The sequence below is a fragment of the Mirounga angustirostris genome, unplaced genomic scaffold (assembly GCF_029215605.1).
Source record: "Mirounga angustirostris isolate CCGP_5_RB_7025 unplaced genomic scaffold, mMirAng1.0.hap1 SCAF_4, whole genome shotgun sequence".
NCBI classification, from domain to species: Eukaryota; Metazoa; Chordata; class Mammalia; order Carnivora; family Phocidae; genus Mirounga; species Mirounga angustirostris.
The window spans coordinates 97,784,598-97,807,093 of record NW_026991712.1 but is presented as its reverse complement, the minus strand read 5'-3'; the positions used below and the strand labels follow the sequence as shown (position 1 = coordinate 97,807,093).

Genomic DNA, 22,496 nt, shown 5'->3' with positions numbered 1-22,496 from the left:
TGAACCATGTTAATTTTGAGATGCTAATCAAATTTCTAAGTGGTAATGTCAGGATGATTGGATATACAGTGTTGAAGTTCAAAGGAAAGTTCCTGAAGATAGTATGCAGAAGCACTGATGCTTAAGAACTAGACGAGGTCAACACGAGTATAGATGTAAAATAAAAGACATACAAGCACTGAGCCATATAAGAAATCATGGAGAAGGTGAGGAATCATCCAAAGAGACAGAAGGAGCAGCCTTAAATAAGGAAGTAGGAAAACAAGAATATGGTGCTTTGGATGCAGAGTGAAATACACATTTCACTGACAGACTGATAAGAACTGTCAAATGCTACTGACAGGTCAAGTAAGATAGAGACTAAGAACTGACATTAGATTTAGCAAATTTTTAACGTTGGAAACAAACAGTTTCAGTGGAGTGGTAAAGAGAAAACACTAATTTGAGTGAATTTCAGAATGAGAAAGTAAGAGTTTGAGACCATCAGCATAGACAAACTGGGGATTTTGCTGTAAAGGATTCAAGCCACATTTCAGCATAATGGTATATAATATCAGAAGAAATGTAGGTGCTTAATCATTTCATTATCAATAAAACCTTAATATAAAGCAGAAAAATCAAAGGAGAATGTAGACTAAAACAAACAGGTAAGAAAATGAAATGAAATGGAAGGTGAATGCAATATATCAGGGTGATTTTAGTTGAATTTATTTTATTTAATGAACACTGTGTGTCAGACACTATTCAAGAATTTATAAATACAATTCATTTAATATTCACTTCTTCCAATCCTCAAAATTCATGATTGTCCTTTTCCCAACCTTTAAATGTACTCAGACATGAGCCCACAATTTTACCCTCTGTTTATACCATCTTAAGTGATATTATTCGATGTGTTAAGTGATGTTATTCAGACCTATGACTTCAAATTATCTATTTACTAACAGCCTTTAATTATGTATCTCCAACCTAAAGAAGCTAGAAAAAGAACAAATGAAGCCTAAAGCCAGAAGGAAATAATAGAGCAGAAATAAATGATATAGAAAAAACAAAAAGACCACAAAAACAAAAACAGCACAGCAGTGAAACCAGGAGATGGTTCTTTAAAAAAAAACAACTGATAAACCTCTAGCTAGACTTATCAAAAAGAAGACAGAAAGGACTCAAATAAATAAAACCACAAGTGAGAGAAGAGACATAACAACCAACACAACAGAAATACAAAAAAATTATAAGAGCATATTATGAAAAACTATATGCCAATAAATTGGACAACCTGGTAGAAATGGACAAATTCCTAGAAACATATAAACTACCAAAACTGAAATGGGAAGAAACAGAAAACTTTAACAGACCTATAACCAGCAAAGAAATTGAATCAATAATCAAAAATCTCCCAACAAATACAAGTCCAGGGCCAGATGGCTTCAAAGGAGATCCCTACCAAACATTTAAAGAAGAGTTAATACCTATTCTTCTCAAACTATTCCAAAAAAATAAAAAAAGGAAAAAGTCCAAATTCATTTTATGAGGCCAGCATTACCCTGAAACCAAAACCAGATAAATAAATGACACACACACAAAAAAAGTATAGGCCAATATCCTTGATGAATATGGATGTAAAAATTCTCAATAAAATACTAGCAAACAGAATCCAACAGTACATTCAAAGAATCATTCTCTGTGATAAAGTGGGATTTATTCCTGGTTTGCAAGGGTGGTTCAATATTCACAAATCAATGTGATACACCACATTAATAAAAGAAAGGATAAAAGCCCTCAATAAAGTAGGTTTAGAGAGAACATACCTCAACATAATAAAGGCCATTTACAAAAAACCCACAGCTAATATCCTCCTCAATGGGGAAAACCTGAGCTTCTCCTCTATGGTCAGGAACAAGACAGGGATGTCCACTCTCACCAGTTATTTAACATAGTACTGGAAGTCTTAGCCACAGCAATCAGACAACAAAATGAAATAAAAGGCATCCAAATTGTCAAGGAAGAAGTCAAACCTTCACTATTTGCAGATAACTTCATACTCCATATAGAAAACCCCAAAGACTCCACCAGAAAACTGCTAGAACTGATAGACAAATTCTGTAAAGTCACAGAATACAAAATCAACATACAGAAATGTGCTACATTTCTATACACCAATAATGAAGGAATAGAAAAATTAAGGAATCAACCCCATTTTCAACTGCACTGAAAACCATAAGATACCTGCAAATAAACCTAATGAAAGAGGTAATTATGTATCTCCAAGCCCCAACATCAATATTTTATAGTGTGATGAGAATATGAAGCTTCAATTTTTAATACTGTAGCTTGCTGTATTTTTAAATTTTCTACAATGCACATGTACTGCTTCTTTAATAAAATGTTTTAAAATTTTTCAAAGGAGGCAATGATTCATGAACTTGTATTTCCCTTGATAGATAAATTAAGACAACTGCTAGATCTAGCAACATGGAAGTCACTGGTGTCCTTGACAAGATCCATTTTGGTGGAGGAGGGTAAGAAACACCTATATATAGTTTGGCAGTTCCACAAAATGTTAAACAGAGTTAGGATATGACCCAACAATTACACTCCTAAGAATACACTAATATGTCCACATAAAAACTTATACCCAAACATTCATAGCAACATAATATCCTAGAAGCCAAGTGTAAACAACCCAAATGTCCGTAACAGATGAATGGAAAACAAAGTGTGGTATATTCATACAATGGAATATTATTCAGCAATTTAAAAAAAGAAGTACTAATACATGCTACAGAACCGATAAGCCTTGAAAACATTAAACTAAGTGAAAGAAGCCAATCACATAAGAAAACACACTGAATAATTCCTACCATGCTTGTGAATTTTTTTTTAAACATTTTATTTGACAGAGAGAGACATAGCAAGAGAGGGAACACAAGCAGGGGGAGTGGGAGAGGGAGAAGCAGGCTTCCCACCAAGCAGGGAGCCCGATGCAGGGCTCGATCCCAGGACCCTGGGATCATGACCTGAGCTGAAGGCAGACGCTTAACGACTGAGCCACCCACGTGCCCTGCTTTGAATTTCCACAAGTCCCTAGAGACATAAACTATATTAATGGTTGCCTAGGGCTGGGGGGTGGAGGGTCTGGGGAGTGACTACTAATGGGTATGAGGTTCTTTGGGAAGTGATGAAAATGTCCTAAAATTAGGTCATGTTAATGGTTGCACAATCCTGTGAATAAAAACCACTGAATTGTATACTTTTAAAGGGTGAATTTATGGTAAGTGAATTATCTCAATAAAACTGTTATTACAAGAAAAAAAATAAAAGGCACGAGAATTTAGTTGATCAGTTTGCATTTGCTCTATACTCCCTCTCAATGTGTATAGGTTTTATGTGACCTTACTTCCAGAGATTTGTCTTTTTCTTTCTTTTTTTCTTTTTTTGGTAAACTTTTTCTTCTTCCCATGAATCCCTATCCCCACACAACTTCTGAACTTTCTGAATCAAGCATAATTAGACAGAAAAATGTTTGCCTCCACTAAGAAAAGGTATACTTTACAATTTTAAAACGTATTAAATGTGGCCATTATTTTTCACAGTTACATATGTACATATTCCAAAAAAGAAGGAGCATAAGAAAAAGAGGAGGAGGGGGAGGATCAAGAAGAAAAAGTATTTACCTAGGAATAACAACTTATCACTTTAAGCAACCAATACATTATATAGCCTGGATTCTAAAACCCATTTGGGATTATATAAAATTACTTTGTAAAAGCCACAAGTGTCCCTCACTCTGAGAAATGTTTGAATTTTTAAATAATACTGCTATAATACATTTTTTTCATGAAATAACAAAAATTTACAACAATGGTATCATGGATACAGACTGAGTACATATATAAGCCCATTGGCAAGGCTGTTTAGAGCTGATTTCCTCCCTTGCATTGTATAATTTCAGTAGTATACAATAATTATCTACTGTTGGAATAACACCTGAGCGGTTCAGCTAAAGATGCAAACAATAAAAAAAAAACCTTGCACAAATACTCAAACTTTGGGAATTCTAATTAAAATAATAGAAAAATAGAAAATTTTTCCTTCCAAAAAAAGGTATCTAGACAAAGATTTAGATACCCCATGTAGATTATTCACAAGAGTCATGTGTGAAATCAACCTTTTTTGTAGTCCTTAAATAAAATTTAATCATTAACTGATGGAAAAACAAGTTTCATATTCAGACACTTTCAGAATGCATCTATAATTAACTTAATGCAAAAGTTTATGAAAAAAAACCAGCTATTTCACTGCAGTCTTTAAGTATAGCAACATTTTATTATTTTTGGTGCATCTTCTTACGCATTTCTTCAAGAGCTGCTTCTTTCTCTCTCAGCACCTGCTTAAGTCTTCTTATTTTTTCATCTCGAATGGTTTCTTCTAACTCTGGTGGTGTCATGGGGAAAATATCTTCAGTATAATTTTTATTAAAAGAATGACTTTGTTCAAAAGCTGCATTTGAACTCAATGTGCCTTTTTCCTGGTTCTCAGGGGTATAGCGTTCAACCTCAGTTCTCTTTTCTTCTCTGGTTTTGTTGCGGCTTGTGAGAATGTTATGGCGTGATACATCCGAAGTTGGTAAAATACTGTTGACGAGTTGGGAATTGTTGACATTAGTTCCTCCATTTATAGCTGTGTTATAAACACTCTCAGTTTTTCTCTTCTTTGTGTGATCCATCTTCTTAACGGTTTTTGCTTTTCTTTTCTTATCAAAACCCTGTTGTTATGTTGAGTAAGATTCCAAAAGAAAAACAAATTATTGCCACATAGACAGTGTGCTCTCAAATTTAACAGGATACTGCAGGTAACATACTTATTAAATTCAACTCAACAAAATATACTGAGAACTACAGCAAAAAATTGTTTAGCACTGTACAGTACTAAAGTGAATAGCAATGTCCTAATGATATTCACAGAGAAGAAAATTGCTTAATTTACATTTCCTTGCTTAAATATTAGATGTATTGATCTAGCACCAAAATATAACAGCCATTTGTAAAGAACTTGAGAAAAAGAATTGACTTAATTTTGTGCTTCCTTTCCCACAGTAAGCACATATGGAAGATTTTCATTGGGAAAGGTTCACTGGTGTCTAATCTAAAGTTCAGGATATTAAGCAGTATAATGATATATTCCTAAGTAGAATAACAATAGGCAAAGTTGTAGGGATGTTTTTCATCATTATCGACCAAGTAGAGTTCTTAAAATGTTTGTATCAAGGGTAATACTGTAATGAACATCTACATGCTTATATTTTCCCTACATCTGGATTCTTTATTTTATTAATTTTTTTATTAAGTTCAACTAGCCAACATATAGTACATCATTAGTTTTTGATGTAGTGTTCAGTTATTCATTAGTTGTGTTTAACACCCAGTGCTCATCGGATCATGTTGGATTATTTTAGATAGGCTCTTCAAAGTAGGATAAGTAGTTTAAAAAGTTATGGGCATTGTCTTATAATTTTTTGATGAAAAAAAATAAACAGGTGAATAGAAACACTTAATACAACAACTTTAACTGGGGATGTATTTTTACCTTTGTATATATGGTTCTCTTTAACACTGATTTGGTATATAATATATACAAATATGCAAATTTGATAACTATCATTCATATTAATGTACAGACTAAAAAAAAACAAATCAAGAAAATGCATTCATGAACCTTTGGAGTAACTACAAAGGACACCAAAAATCTATTACCTGTTTTTTCTTTTCTTCCTTCACTATCAACTCAGTCTCTTTGTAAGTATCACTCTTCACCAAACTGCTAAAGGAATCAAAACCTTCTCCAGAGCCCAAATGATCAGGAATCCGAGTAAGGCACACTCTCAAATCTTTAGTGAGACCAAATATCTTTTTAAATTCTGCATCATTCTTCAGATATGATGCCTTATTGCTTCCTCCTTGGGAATGGTTCTTGTCATTTCTTTCTTGAGTAACTTTTTCTAATGTTGATGCCATCTCATTCTGGATCTGGAATTAGGAAAACAAAACACACAAACAATACTACTAATTACTTAGGCTATTTTATCAGACTAGCAACTAAGTGTTCATCTCATCTTATTTAAAACATCATGCTCTAAAGTCCTAAATGGTTGGTTTGCATTACCCCTGCCTTACCACCCGCACTTGAAAAAATGAATTTAACTGAGTACAAACTTAAAACTGTTCCTTTAAAATTTCTCATTTATTTTGCTTTCTTGCACTGGGAAGGTTAACAGATAGTTGATTCTCAAACTGAAATAAGAATACAGACTAATGACAAGTTAAAAATAATCTATAAAACATTAGTTGGAAACTGTAGTCTTCTGGAAAAGTCTTATGCCTTTAATCAATCTTATACTTCAGGATTTACCACCTTACATATCTAGAAGTCAATGAATTCCATACTGAAGGGGAGAAACACTGACATTATTAAGTAGATCTCTACATAAGGAAAGAGTGGGCACAAGTACTTAGCACAGACACACATATCTTAAGTAGAACAGAAAAGTAACTATGTGGATATGCTGAATAATTGAAGAGTCAGAAAGGGTTTAAAAAAAAGGGGGGGAAACTTGTCTACTAAAAAAAAAAAAAGATGTTGATAAATCCTATTTCCACAAATGACTGAAAGGTACTGATCAGCCCCATTCTACCCCTTCTACCATCTACCTAAAAAAAATTGCCAGTATCTCCCTACCATCACAAAACAAACAAAAAACCCAGCACTCCTAGATGCGTAATATTGATCTTTCCATATACTAACATTAATCTAGTAAATATATGTATGTACATATGTATATATATGTGTATACATGTATATATATACACACACACAGAATTTTACCAAACTGTGAATTCACATTATCTTTCACCAACTCATCTAAACCTTGTTGCTGAGTTTTTTGTTTGATTTTGTTTTAAAGATTTGGCATGCCAAATGATTTAAGAGAAAGACTCTATTATCTTCCTCAAACATTTCCTTCAGATGAAAGCTTTGACTTAATTAAGCATTCATGTGTGTATGGTATTTGTGTGATGGAGTGGAGGATGGGAAAGGAGCAGGGAAGAGGTATCATAGGTAACTAACTTTGAGAATTAAGAAAGAAAAATTTTCTATATAGATAGATAAAAAGAACACCCTGACATGGGAAAATTACCTTTGGTTCTTGGTCTCTGAAAACACACTGTTGTGAAGTAAAAGTTGTTGCATCAACAGAGGAACTTATTTTCTCTATGCTCTGGATGATATTTCCTTTTCTGGGGGCATTTTGTACTGCACTAAATCCATCTGGAAAGTCTGGCTTTGTGAATAAAGTCTTACTCTGTTTTAAGTAGTTAATGGATTGATTCATATTATGTGGGTTTGGGGTAGAAAGAGATGGTTTCTCCACTTTTTTATTCTTCTCTGCCCTTAGATTGATCATGGAAGCAGGATGAGTATTTGAAAGTGATTTTGTCTCCATCTGGTAAGATTTACTTTTAGCCAAAACAATATTTACAACCTCTCTGGATATTTCTGTGACTGGACTCGAACTCACTATTTGTGATGTATCTTTTCTTGGTGGAATATCAGGAGAAACAGAATTCTGTTGGTCAATTTGTGATGGCAAAACATCTGTCCCCTTTTTAGCCAATAGATAGACTTTCCCATTAAACATAACCAAGGCATTATCTTTAATAGGCATACTTTTGGATTGTGTCCCACTAGGACTGACCGTACTCAGTGATGGCATATTTATAGTATTATCTCCCAAACTTTTCCTATCTACAAAAGTTTTTAAAATCTTTGAAGCCACATTATTTGAAGACTTAACAGGAACAAGAGATGGAGTGCAAGGCTGTAGATTTTCTTGAAAAATCCATTTCACAGGAGCAGCTTGAGAATGCTGACCACCTTTTAATTGTGTCTCTTTAGCAACATTCATTGGAATTTGTGTGGTATTTAGTATCACTGGCTTTGCTATTTCTGTAACAGGTTTTGGGTAAATGTTTTGAAAGTTCTTGGTAACTACATTTTTCACTGTATTTACAGGAGATACGTAAATAACGGTTGGTATTTGGGAGGCCTCAACTGTTCCTGAGGTACTTGTGGTTGCAGTTGCAAGTATCTTTTGCTGAACTGAAGGAGGCAATGAAGACGCTGGTACAGATTTCACTTCAGCATGGGCAGGAATCTGTAAATGATGCCCAGAAGGCAAAACTGGAGACTTCACAGTCATTGGAAGACTCTGAGTATTTACTAAAATATAAGGTGAATCATTTTGTGTTGAGGAGGGAGAAACAGCAAATGTTTGCATGGTGAGTCCATCAATTTTCACACCATGACTCTGAACTTTAGAAACTGATGAGGTAAAATGTTCAGTTCCCACAGAAGTAACTCTAACTTTTTCTGCTGTATCTACTGTTCTTGTAAGAAAATAGTTTGAAGAACTGGCTGGCTGAAAAATGGGCAATTGAACTGATGCACTTGTGGAAGAGCTGGAAATCTGAGTCTGAAAAGTAACTTGAACTGGGCTTCCTGTATTCCCTTTCAAAGCATCAGACATGACTGAAGATTGAACTAGCGGTATAAGATTTCCAGAAGAATTAGGAATTGGAAGTAATTGCAGAAGATTTTTTCCATCCGAGCCAATCGTCTGAACTACTTGGTACATGCAGCCTGAAACACTTAAAAGAACATTGAGTAAATCAATACAACATACTAGACGGTATATACATTTTATTTAAAAACAAATATTTGCAAATATTATTTTAAAAAGATAAAAATTTATAAAATATCGTAAAAGTATATAATTTGTCACTTCGAGTTTTCAAAGTGAAATATTGCAAAACAAAGATTTTGAAGTAGAAGAGATAATCAAAGATATGATCAGCTTTGATTTAGAATTTCTCATATGACTAGGCAATGGGTAAATTAGACTTTTCTAAGGTTTTACCCTGTATAAAGTTATGCCTATTAGAATATTTTCCTCTTAAACTATTAGCATCCTCCCTTTTTTTTTACTTGAATTCTTTCCTGTTGTCCTCCTTCTTCACTCTGATTTGCCCAGGATTCTCATTTCATCTCCATTTATGCTTATTCTATTTCCCTCACTCTTTTCTACCCTCTTTCCAATCTGCTGTGCTCTTCCCACTGACAATGACTCGCAAGTCCTACTGTCAGCCATCCTTCTTTTGCTTAAGGCATCTCTTATGGTGATAGCTTAGTGTGCCACATTTTCAGAGACTAAATGGAGTTACTCATGTAGGAACCATTTTCTTCCTTGACTTATTGTTTCAGCATATCTGAAGTTTAGTGCTAAATAGCCCTTGGTATGGGAATTATTCACATTAGTTCCAACTGCCTGTCAATCCATATACATAACAGCAACGTCATTTCAGCTAAATGGTTTCCAATGAATGTGGAACACACGGGACATTTTTTTTTAACCTAGCCAATTTTGATCCTGATACTTATGAGCTGTATCTTAGTACAGATTGTCTGATTTTTAAAAATCCAAAATATACCAATCTCTGTTATGTAAGCAATTATTTGTAGATTTCTTCAATGCAGCTACCTCAAGTTACTTATGCCTAAAACCACCTTTCAGTTCCTGGAAAATACCAAGTTCTCATAGGACTCAGAGTAATCACACATGCTCTCTCTCTCTCTACCTAGATACTCCTCTCCTCTCTCATCCATATAACTCAGGTCTCAGCGTAAGTAACTAACCAAGAGATACATTCTCTGACCACTTTAACTATCTTTGCCCATCTTTCATAATTAGTGTATAATATTACACCTGTTCATTTCCTTCATGGTACACATCACAAGTTGTCAATATATATTAATCTATTTGTTCACTTGCTTATAGACTGTCTCTCATGCTAAATTCTAGCAACATAAATGCAGAGTTCATGTCCTACCAACAGTATGACCTTATATGACTAAGATCAAATGAAAACAAAAATTCAAGACAAATAATAATAATAATGATTAGAATTCTCAATGATGCAAAAGTGTATTTTACTGCCCACAAGTGTTTTTAAACCTACATATTAATAAAAAGCAAAGCCAAAAAGTCTATGCATTCTAGGAAGCCCTGGAACTCAGTTTTACTTTTCTGCAACCCAAAATAATATAACTATATCCTTTTAAATATTTAAAACCATTTTCTGGCCACTTGATAGTGCTTCAAAATGTTAAATTTACTTTTAGCAAATTAAAAGTTAATCTCTAAAGAGATGCATGAACATAAATGTATGAATTCTTGCTTTCAGGACTTAAAAGCAAAAAGCCTACCTTAATTACCTCCCCAGCCCCCCAAAAACATAGAAAAGACCTGAACTTATTCAACTTTAATTTATTCAACAAAAATTTACTTGAGTGTCTGTTATGGTTCAGGCACCAGGCTCAATTATGGGAAAAGGATCAGTAAACTACAGCGGTTGGCCAAATTCTGCTCCCTCCCTGTTTTTGTGTAGCCCACAAGCTAAGAATGTTTTTCCTATTTTAAATGGTTTTTAAAAGTCACAATAGTATTTTTTTATCTGTGAAAATTATGAGATTCAAGTATCAGCATCCATAAATAAAGTTTTATTAGTACATAGTTACACTCATCTTTAACATACTGTATATGGCTGCTCTCATGCTACAATAGCAGAGTTGAGTAGTTACACCAGAAATGATCATACGACCCACAAAGCCTGAAATATTTACTATCTAGCCCCAATGGCAGAGTTGAGTAGTTACACCAGAAATGATCATACGACCCACAAAGCCTGAAATATTTACTATCTGGCCCTTTAAAGAAAATATTTGCTTGTCTCCAAGCTAGTTCAACCCACAATCCCCAAAAGAACTTAAACTGTTGGTTATATGGACATGTAAACAGGCAATTATCATTAAGTGAGATAAATGATACACTATATTTAGATGAAAACAAAAATGCTTGCTCCTTTTCTTAAAACATTCTGTACCCAAGGCTTCCTAGATAGGACATTCTCCTACTTCCGTAATGAATCCTTGGTCTTCCTTGTCAACTCATCCTACCTGAATCAACCTTCAAATGCTGGAATTCACCAAAGCTTAGACTGAATTCTCTTCCTACTCTTAAGCTTTTCCCAATTATTTCTTTTATGTTCATAACTTCAATTAAATTACCATTTATACAGCAACAATTAAAAGATTTGCATCTTAACTCTTTTGAGATTCAGGCTTATATATATACCCAACTTCCCTCAAGACATTTCCATTCAGAATCTCAAATGCATTTAAAACTCAACATGGCCTTTCCATGTTTTTTTTTTCTTTCTGTATGATAAATGACATATCATCCATCTTAGATGCCTAAATCAGAACAAGCAATTTCCTGCTTTCTAATCATCTACATTTATCACAAAATCCTGTTGGTATTAACTCCTAAATTTCCCGATTTTATCTTTTCAATTCTTTCCAAACCATCTCTCTCCATTTTAATTCAAGGAAACAGTATCTCTGGCTTGGACTATTATAGTAGCTTCAGAACTGGTCTCTTCTTCAACCACATCCTCTCCCTTTAAAAGCTTTCATTACATTAAAACTGACCCTTCCCTGCTTAAAATATTTTAGCAGCTTCCCATTTTCTTTGAGCAGTAGAAAGAAATCCAAGAGATTTTGATGCAATGGAAGCCAAAGGAAGAGAGTTTCAAGAAAATGGGCAAATCTATTTAAAAGTTTCTGACAGGCCAAGTAGGATGTAGATTAAAATGTAAACCTGCATGAGGGTCACTGATGGTTTTAAAAAAAGTTTGGTGGAGAAAAAAAGTTGCAGAGGAATTGACATGAAGGAAGGATATTAAGATAGAAGGTATGGCCAACTCTTATGAACTGGCAAGTAGATGGAGGCTCAATGAGGTCAAGATCTGTCTTCTCTTTTTTAAGGTTAGATAAACCAGAGCATATATTAATGCTCATATGAGTTCTCAAGAGGAAGAGGACAAACAGGGCTAATTAAGTGTAAAATTTGATAAGAAGATATAGGGAATGGGAACCAGCAGAGAGGTAAAGGAATTGAATCTTAAAGAGAGGTGGAGAAATATCTTCTTCCATTGGCACTGAAAGAACAGGTTAGGCACATTTGCAGTTAAGTTTATAGTTTTGATGCCCGAAGTTTGAGGTAATTCTGATCTAATGGCTTTAATTTTCCTGTGAAAAGGATATAACGTCATCTAAGAATAGGAGCAAAAATGGAGATTTGAGGAGAATCAAAAAGATGTGAAACAGTCTGAGAGAGAATAAGTTGACTTCAGAAAATATTAGAGTCATCAGACAACGCTGATGGCCCAACAATATAGGTAGTGATTATGAATTTATAGTGAGACCAATCTGTGCTTTTGTGAGATTTTCCTTGTTTCACTGGGTATAAGCAAAGTAAAAGTAAATCCCTGAGTTTATCCAGGGAGTGGCTTCAGAAGAATGGTGCAAAAAATTCAAAGAGGAACAAAAGAGTTTAGGATATTGGTAAAAATTATTAACTAAACAGGAGGAGAAGAAAATGAGAACACAAAAGGCAAAAGTATAAGCAGAAAATAAAGTGATTATTGGACTGGAGGGCCAGATAAAGTTAAAAAACAGTCCAAGTGGGGTATTTAAACAAGTAAGCTAGAAATACTACAAATGGTGTTTAGCAAAGAGAATGCCTGAATCAAGAATTTCATAAATGCAGCAATCCCATCTGACAACAAGAACTACAGAAGTGGATGGATAGTGACAGAATGGAGACTAAGATCACCGGAGAAAAAGAACTTTGTACTGATGAAAGACTAGATGACAAAGAGATTATCCATATAGATGCTAAAGTCACATAGGATTAGAGAGATGATTATGACTTATGTTCCAAATTCAGTGACAGGAAGTTGGTAGATGATGTTCATGAACCACAATTAAGACCACCTACCAACTTCCGGTCACTGGTATGCCAAAAAGTTGTCTAGAAATTCACTCTCTTTTGCAGTCTATTTTCTTTCCCATTATTCTACTACATCTCATTCTCAAAGATTACCAAATATGTTCTCACAGTTAAATCTGTCTTTATCCTCATTGTCTAGGTGCTCCCTACTGAAACTGATACTGCTAGCTAATTGCGCATTTTGAACCTCTACCTAACATGAGTTCCATTGTGCACAATTCGCTTGTTTTTCTTAATGTTTCCTTTCTCATTCATTTTCTGCATTTTAAGTATCCAACTATGACTATTCCCCAAAGCACAACTCTTGACTCTGTTTCTCCTTCAAGACATTCTTCCTTAGATTGTACCAACTACTTCAACTATTGCATCAATTGCTTCAACTATTTCCTTTGCAATTAATGACTCCCACTGTTATATCCTTTATTCCTATTCCCTAATGTTGACCTCAGTTCCATATTTGTGTTGTCTTACCAAACATTTTCACTTTTAATACCATGACATTTTTTAAACCATGACTTTAAAGTTAAAATTACTCTCTACTGAAAACTAGTACTCTAATCCTACCATCCAGTAATCCAGTCATGTCAGCACTACTATTTCCCAAGTCACTTAGGTTTTAAATCACCTAGTCATCTCTGACTTACCTTTATCACCCTTCTTATTTATCTCTGATTCACCCAAAGCACCCTGTATAGATGCTTATAAAGGGTAAACATTCAATAAATGCATAGTGAATGAATCACTGAGTCTGTAAAGTTTTTTTCCTTTTTACAGCTCTTACTCATTCTTCTCTTTCACCATGGCCACTTCTACTACCTAGATCAGACCTGCAACACCTCATTATCTCAACCCTATATTTTGCTTGACTTTTAAACTAGTTTTTCTGACTTCAGCAACTATTATGATGTATCTCTGGCAGATTAAAGCATTGTTTTCATCCTGTTACCTCCTTTCTCAAAGTTCCAATGATTCATCATTGCCAATTCAGCTTGACTTGAAAATCACCTAAAATCTAGACCTAACCAATCTCTACAACAGTACCATCTTCTCAACTTAAAAATCTCTGATCTTCCCAGAGAGGTCTCTTTACTATTCTTGATTATCCCAAATATATTATTTACTCCAAGTATTCTTCAGGGTATTTTTTTTCTTCTCCAACAATTTAAAACATAGCTATAAATTGAGGATCAACTCCATCTTCTCCATGAATATTTGCAAGTCCCTCAAACTCACATTAATTTCTTCCAACTTAAAATCCCCCAGTACTCCCCCGGGTGCCACTAATGCTAGGAGTTATATAATGCCTTCTATATAATGTCTTCTAAAAAATAAGTAAAATTTTGTTTTTCTTACAGAGACTATATCATTTACTTTGTAATTGTTCTCCCAATTCCAAATATAGTAGGCCCTCAAAAAACTTATATAAAAAAGGGAGCTTTTTCAAATCTCCACTTTAACTGAACTATCTCAATACCTTTTCTCTAGTCTCCTTTTGTTTATTTACATAGTTTTGTCAATGAATCTGTCAATAACATCTGGCTCACGGATTAGAAACTTCAACAGAGCAGAACTTTTATAATGCTTTTATAATAATTTGCATATGGGAATGTACATTTTTAACTGGTATGTTTTTTAAACAAAGGACACAGGCTTCTGATACTGCATTCACATACTTCATTATATGGCCTCTATGTTTCTGCTCTACAGAAAACATTTATATTGCACAACATTTTTATTGCACAAACTATTTTCAAGTCTAATCATTTTTCCTCTCTTTCTTTCCCCTCCAAAAAACAAAGGAAAATACAGCTTCTTCTATGCCAGTATATCAATAGAGATTCACATAATCTACCGGAGACCATAAATTCCTTAAGGGTAGGTTATCCAATTCATATGTATATCCTCTACACCTAATAGAGCAACTGGCACATTGTAAACAATGTTAGCTGAATTAACTCCTCCAAGTCATCATTAAACAAAACAAAACAAAACAAAACAAAAAGACACCACTATGATTTCCTAGTAGCAAATGGAATGAGTCCTAAAAATTAAACTGGAATGTAGAATGCTAAGGAGAGAAATAATAAATCAGGATGAAATTCACACTTCTTCAATTAATATACTTTTTTTTTTCAGCCCTAGAAGAGATCTTCCATTTAACAGAGTAACTATAACTAAAATCTTATAAAGATTCTGTTTCTTAAAAATCAAATTCTGCTACCTAATGTTAGGACTAAAATTAGAATCAGATTCTGCATCCCATGCTCTGGTTTGGTTACTTAAAAATTTAGAAAAATCATCAATGTGCTAGTTACTTTAAACCAGTTGGTGTTTGAACTGAGAACTATACTGCAAACACAGTAACAGTTTAAGACTTTTTAAAAAAAGCAAAAAGAAGAATACATTAGAAAGTTTACAGACTTCTAATCTTGGCTCTTCCAATTGTTAGTTAATTAATTTTGGTAAATTTACTTAACTTCTTTGAATCTGTTTCTTCATTTGCAAAATGGGGACAGTAAGGCTTGCTACGAGAAATAAATGAAATAACTGGTTGGAATTATGATAAATTCCCAATATATGCTAGTTATCATATTCCATTAAAATACACAATTGGTGTCCAAGAACAAGTAAGTGAATCCGGTAGTTTTTTGACAATATAAGAACTTGGATAAAAAGGTATGAAAATTTTCATAAAAAGTATATTAAAGATACTTACATAACTTCTGACATTTTTAATTATTCTAATATTGACATAAAACATTCACATATAAGAAATGGAATAATAAAAATTTCACACGCTAATGAACATTTTGCAGATATTGTTGCAAAATATATTTTTTCAACTGCTAGACCTTTTTTCCATCTATGATTTAACATTATGTACATACACAATATACATAATGTAATAACATACAATAATATATACTATGTAATATTATATACATAATAGATACATTATTGTAAATAGTTGTCATTAACTCTAATTCTGATAAACAGCTCAGCAATGTAGGTATTGCCATTATGATTTTATAGCTGGAGATTCAGTAATATTAAATAACTTATTCAGAACTACATGCTCTCTTCGACAATCCAATCCTCTTTCTTGAATTTACTTTAGCATAAACCAAACATAACAGGGTCCAAAAAATTCAACTGCATGAAGTGATTAATGAGAAAGAGATTTCAGTTAGCCTATAAGGTATACGTGTCAATGTCTCTTACACACCCAAACAGTAAAGATAATATAACACACTGTACAAAACTAAATGCAGAATAAACTGATAATGAAACATCACGTTTCTAACCAAACCAAGCCCACTGCTGAGGACACTCATTTTAGCTCCCCATTTAAGAACAAAGGATTAAGTGCAGACAGAAGCCAGTTGCCAGTCACATCCTAATTCTCATTATTGTGAGACGTATCATCACAGGCTTTTATTATAATAACTCTAAACTGATGACTTAAGTATCTAATTTCAGCTCTGACCCTGCGTGAGTGTCAAATTCAAATACCTCTCTGATTGTTTTTTGTTTTTTGGGTTTTTTTTGGTGTGTTCTCCTCATTTCAATTTACCAATATCTATCCAGATAACTGGCATTATAATTGATCCCCTTTTCTTCATGCCAATTCACTGACAAAATCTGCCTATTTTCCCTTCTGTGTTTCTTTGAATGCAACCCTTACTCTACATCAGCTAGTTCAGGCCCTCAAAAATCTCTGAAAGGACAACTTACAGAATCTTTATATGCCTGATCCCTCACCCCCAAATCCGCACTGCCATCAGTTATCTAAAATGCACACAGGAACATGACAACCTTTTCTTAAAATCCTCTGAATGACCTTCACTAGATGAAGTCTAATCTCTCTAGCAGAGCAAACCAAACCCTTAAGAGTTATCTATCTATCCTGCTTGTAGTACAGAATCAAACAAAAATACTGACTCCTGGTAATAAGTCATACCAGTGCTTTATTTACCAGTTCCCTTTTTGGGCACAGCCTGCATTCATCTTTAATTGGATAGCGGACACTTACATTCCAAAACTCAGGTGCTCCAGAAACCTTTCCTACAATTTCCTTTCTCTGTGCTCTCACAGCATCCTGTGCATAACACTGTTTAAAATTGTATTACATCACCTCCCCCTAGACTATAAGGTTTTTCATGGGCATGGTTCATATCCTCTTCTTTAGTCAGTGTCTCCATTTAGCACAGTCTATCATGTAGGCACTCAGTGAATGTTTTTTAACCAAATGTTTGAACTATACAGATAATACTGGTAAACTAGGATAGGAATCTAGATTGCTTTAACTCCAAAGCCTACCGTCTTTCTACTATACCATTCTAACTCCGGCTTTGCTCTTTGCAAAAAAAGCCCCAATCTAAAACTGAATGCCTACTATCACAAATATCTTCCAGATTTTTCCTTTGCACTCTAACATTAAGTTTTATTCTTAAAATTTATGCCTTGATGAATTAGAGATACATTAAACAATAAACATTCTGTAAAGCAATAACGAAAAACTTTGTAAAAAGCAGCAGTAACTCAAGAATAATCCAAGCATCTATAGAAAATAAAATCATATACTCATTTTAAGTTTATGAAATGATTTAGTACCATCAAAATTATCAGAAAAATAAGGAAACCAAGCTTCCAATAAATTAAAGAGCTGACATTAATCAAATGATTTTTAAGTTATACTTGTACGTCATGCAGATTGTTACTTACAAAACAGAGTATAATCAAATACGTAAGCAATAAGCAAAATAAGAGTCCAATAGCTTCAGAAAAGCATCTGGTAAATGTTCCAAATATGTGATGTCAAACCTCAGTGATTTGAAGAAATAAATGCATTTGAAGATGATGAAAACAATGCATAAACCAATGAGTTAATGAACTTCCAATGACGTATGAATGTAACCAAAATATATTTCAATTTGTAATATTTTTAAAAATGCCAAATACAGATAGCCAAAGGCTTAGAAACTGGATAAAAGAATTAAAGTACACAATAAATAAAAACGTTAAGTTCTTATTCTACCTTATTTCTAATGTTGAAAAACAATGCAATCCTAAAACAAACTGTGTTTAGGGTAAGTCAGATGGCATCGAATATCCAGATACCAAAACAAGAGAAAAGAAATGAACAACCATTAGAAAGTAATTCTACTTTTTCGTTATCTATACAGAGCACCATCTCTGCCTCTCCCCACCCAGCTTTCACCAAAAGTAAACCAACAAACGTTATACGTACACACAAGCTGGCTCTTTTTACGATTTGAAACGCAATGGTTCTTTCTTTGCAGTTCTTCAATATTGTTTTGGCTCACCGCATTTAGTGATCATTTCTTCCTAAAATATTGTGCGCGCTTTTTCAGTCGTTATTATAATTCCGCTTTGCATCTACTTGTAATTAAAAGAAACCTACTTCCTGGGCTAAAATTTGTACAGAAATAAACTCTTATTCTCATAATAATAATAGCTAACATGTAAGTACTGCTTTTCTTTTTTCCTATACTAAGTATTTTACATATACTCATTCTTTTAGTCCTTAAAATATCTCTAGGCACTCTTACTTACTGGAAAGGAGACTGGAGAGAAGGCACTTGGCCTCACGAACAGTAAATGTCAAAGCTAGAATTAAATTTAGGCAGCCTGATGTTCTTCAAACATAAATCTTCTTCCATGAATTTTACAACTCAATTTCCATGCTTTCTTCACATTTTCCTTCCGCAGAGACCCATTAAGTTTTTTCTCACCACTGATTATACATCCACTAACCATGGAGTCTACAACTTAAAATATTCCATCTTCTTTAACAGTTTTGTTCCCATTTTATTTCATCTTGACTAACATAACCTTTAAGAAAAAAAAAAAACTGACTTAGTGATAAACTATTTTGTAAATGTGCAACTAAGTCTTTTTAAGAAACACCACGATCTCACTATGTCACAGTTCCTCTACAGAGACATCCACTTAGAGACGGCATTCTCATTACACCTGCTTCAAACACGCTGTTCCAAAGGATCGATTTCACATGAGAATTACTCTACTTTTCTTTCTTTGCATATAAAACTATTATTTGAAATTTTAAAAAATCCATTCCCTCACTCTATCAAATTCTCAGTTTCTAAATTCATATACTCATCAACTACACAAATTTTTCTTCTCCTTTCCACTAACTCTCTTAAATGATAGCTTTTTTCACTGAAGGTCCAGCGCCACCTGGGCTGCACTTGCTATTCCGTGCTGGGCTCTGCGTGTTTTTCTGCGAGTGCGCGAGAATCTTCCAGAAGGTTTTAGTCACACAGGAGCGTCGGCCATGTTGATTTTCCTCTCCCGTGGAGATCTACTCTGTCGCCTACGAAACTTGAGACGCTGGAGTCCTGCGGAGCCAGGGCCGAGGCTGCCCGCGTCAGGCTCTGAAGAGGGTTTACGTTTCCAAGAGAGGCGCGCTGAGGGCTCTGAGTGGCCCAAGTGACGAGCCCTGCAGTCGCTCCCACTGCGGGGGAGCGTCCGGAAACGACGGCCGACTCGGCACCCTGCTAAGAGGCGGGCGAGGGGCAGGTGTGTCGAGGGAGATTCGAAACCGGTACTTACCACTGCGAGGCGTTGCCTGACTTTTCCTCTGCGGGTTTCAGGAAGACCCTCTGTAGATTATTGGACATTTTAGAGGGGTGGGAGGGGCCAGCACATCCAGGAAAGTGGGCAATGGGGGGCCGAGGTCCTCCAGAGGGCGAGAACCTGAGCGAGAGAATGTTGGGCGGAGGTGTCCCGGAGCAACTCAGGTTCGATGCTGAAAGGAGGGCGACAGCAGGGTCTAGAGAGGGCGTATCCCCAGCCTTTGGAAAGAGGCGACGCAGCCACCAGAAACCGGAAGAATCAAAGCGCCTGACGACGCCGCTCCGGCCCTAGCCTCAGAGAGGAGCGGCCCGAGTCTCCGTCCCCGCGGGCCTACGACATCGCTCCAGAGCCATCCGGAGTCAACACGGAAGGCGTGGCCTTACTGGCACCGCCCCTAGCAGTGCCGGGTCCGTGGAGAAGACGGTGCCAGAAGGGCTCGGCCGACCCCGCCCACCGAAGCCGCCAGCCGGGCACAGCTCAGTCAGCCGCTTCCGGGATCGTCACGTCCGGTTGCCAAGGTGACTGGCTCGCTGAAGCACCGCCCTTATGATAGGACCCAATCGCAAGTGAGGTTTGCTATCTCTTCTTCCGGATCAAGTAACGAATCACAAAAGAATATTCTCAAGATACCTACGCAAAATAAAATGTTTCCGGGGTCATTCGTAAATTTTCTGTTTCTGTGTTCGCCGCTAGTGTAAGTTTTTCTTTCCCGCCAGTGCTTTAAAAGATGTCGGAGGGCTCTTTTGGACTCGTTGTGCACTGGTGGTGTGTGAACCTTTAAAACGCCTGCGTGTAGCCAGCGCTGTATTTCTTGCTGCTTTCTGGGGTTTCTCGTTTTTTTCCTTTTTTGAAGCTTTGCTTATAGTCTTAACCTTTCCTCCACCCCAGGCTTATCTCATTCCTCGGTCAAAATTATTATTTATGGTCATATGGTTAATTCGTTAATTCTCCAAAAGTTTCATTCTCCATATAGATTTTTTTTTTTTTTATCTTCATTTGGATCTCCAGAGAAATTCTTTTCAGAAGTCTTAATTTCCTGTTGTTGAATCTCTTATTTGAGAAACGGGTTAAGTCTCTGGCTTAAAGAGTAGACATTTTAGTTCAGCTGGAGCTAGAAGGAAGTTGTGGGAGGAGTGGTTTAGAAGATCGTTTTATCAGGTATAGGCAATAAAAATGTAAGCTGGCTCATACTGACTGTTCAAATTTAGAGGGCTGGCATAAGGTGGCCAGTTCATAAGTTTATGTTCGTCTTTTTAAAATGCTGGTTACTCATTCCTCTGACTCTTTAATGAGCCAGTACCTGATTAAAGAGCTTAATGTCCTGATACATTAACAGAAAGGTTAGTTTCAGCAATACAGAATTCTGTATGTGTAACTGGCATTTATCTTTCAGTCAGATATCTCCCATACTAAAGAAGGGGCAGGGTGGTGAGCCTTTTATACTGTCTTGGTTTTGGTCATCCTCTGATCTGTGAAAGCAAATTACTTGAATAATTTGACCTTTCTTGGCTTCTTCCATGTTTTTATCATTTATTTCTTACCTTTCGCATTCTCAGTTCTCATGTCCATCACCTCTTCCTATAAATGAAACTCATTGTCACAGATTGATTTCCCTGTGAAGCAGACTTTTGCAATGTATTTTGGTGTGAAGGAAGTTTATTAGGGATCAGTATTTGGGGAATGGAGGGAAAGGTAGTAAAATTGGGAAGAGGGAGAAGTTAAGTTGTGATGCCCAGTCTCAACAAAGGCCTTAGCCAATTCCACATAGACCTCTAAGATGCGATGTACTTTCAAAGTTTTCCCCAGTAGGAATGCAGGCTTTGCCAAGGAAAGGTGTATGACCCTAGGCAAGGAGGATCGCTTTAGCCAAGGCAATTACTCAAGGAGGTTAATAGCTGAGACATGTCTGCTGGCAGCACTCCCAGCAACTGGTGGAGTAAGACCTTTATTCCTCAAGGGAGGTCCCAGAGATACGTCACAGCATCCACAGTACTCATTAAATCCCTCATTCAGCTGTTGAAATTAATGCTGTTTACCTCACATTCATTCAGATCTGTATTCAGCACTATTAATTATTCCTTCACTCTTGATGCATTTGGGAATATGCTTTGTTGGTTTTCCTCCTACTTTTTTGTCTACTCCTGTCTTTTTTGGAGGTGTATCCCTCCCTTCTCAGCCATTAAATAAAAGAGTTTCTTAAATCTTCATCATTGATCGTCTTATTTTCTCAAACTGTCATGTCTCCTCAAATGATTTATGGCATGCCCATAGCTTTAATTACCACTTCTGCTCATTGAAATACTAACTAAACGCTCATATACTATGTGCCAAGCACTATTCAAATATTTTACAAATATTAACTCATTTACTCTTAACAACTAGTAAAAATTACTACAGATAAAGAAACTGATGCACAGAGAATAACATAGCCAAGATTAGATAAAGGGCTGAGAGTAAGACCAAAAAGAAATTAGAGCATATTAAAATATGTATCTCAATAGCAAAAGATAGTGACAAATTTAAGGAACAACTGACAAAAATGAGTAGATTCGTAAGTCAATACATGTAGAGGATGACTTTACAAACACATCTCTGAGAAATGAATAGTTGAAGCAGACAAAAAATTGGCATAGATATCAAATTTCTAAACAATAAATCAGATCAAGCCAGTAGATATGTAAATAACTCCATTCATTGGATAGTTCACCATTATTTTTTTAATTAATTAGTTTATTACTTAAGTAATCTCTACACCAAACATGGGGCTCAAACCCATAACCCTGAGATCAAGAGTCACATACTCTTCTGATTGAGCCAGTAAGACACCCTAGTTCACCATTATTTTTAAGCATATGTAGAATATGTATAAAAATAAGCCATGTATTAGGTAATGAAGCCCTAATAGTTC

The 22,496-nt window shown here is 35.3% G+C and overlaps 1 protein-coding gene across 5 annotated transcripts; it reads right to left on the bottom strand.

Moving 5' to 3' along the window:
• Positions 1-686: 686 nt before the first annotated feature.
• Positions 687-20,147, bottom strand: LRIF1 (ligand dependent nuclear receptor interacting factor 1). Of its 5 annotated transcripts, none has more exons than XM_045896997.3 (5): positions 19,565-20,147; positions 18,545-18,823; positions 7,196-8,705; positions 5,754-6,026; positions 687-4,765 (listed from the first exon to the last, which is right to left on the bottom strand). In XM_045896997.3, the coding sequence occupies exons 3-5, from the start codon at positions 8,690-8,692 to the stop codon at positions 4,328-4,330; spliced, it is 2,208 nt and encodes a 735-aa protein (XP_045752953.1). In that variant the 5' UTR covers positions 8,693-8,705; positions 18,545-18,823; positions 19,565-20,147; the 3' UTR covers positions 687-4,327. The 5 variants fall into 5 exon arrangements, with proteins under 5 accessions (XP_045752953.1, XP_064444742.1, XP_045752952.1 ...); XM_064588672.1 differs by lacking the exon at positions 19,565-20,147 and adding an exon at positions 19,190-19,558; XM_045896996.3 differs by lacking the exon at positions 18,545-18,823.
• Positions 20,148-22,496: the final 2,349 nt, after the last annotated feature.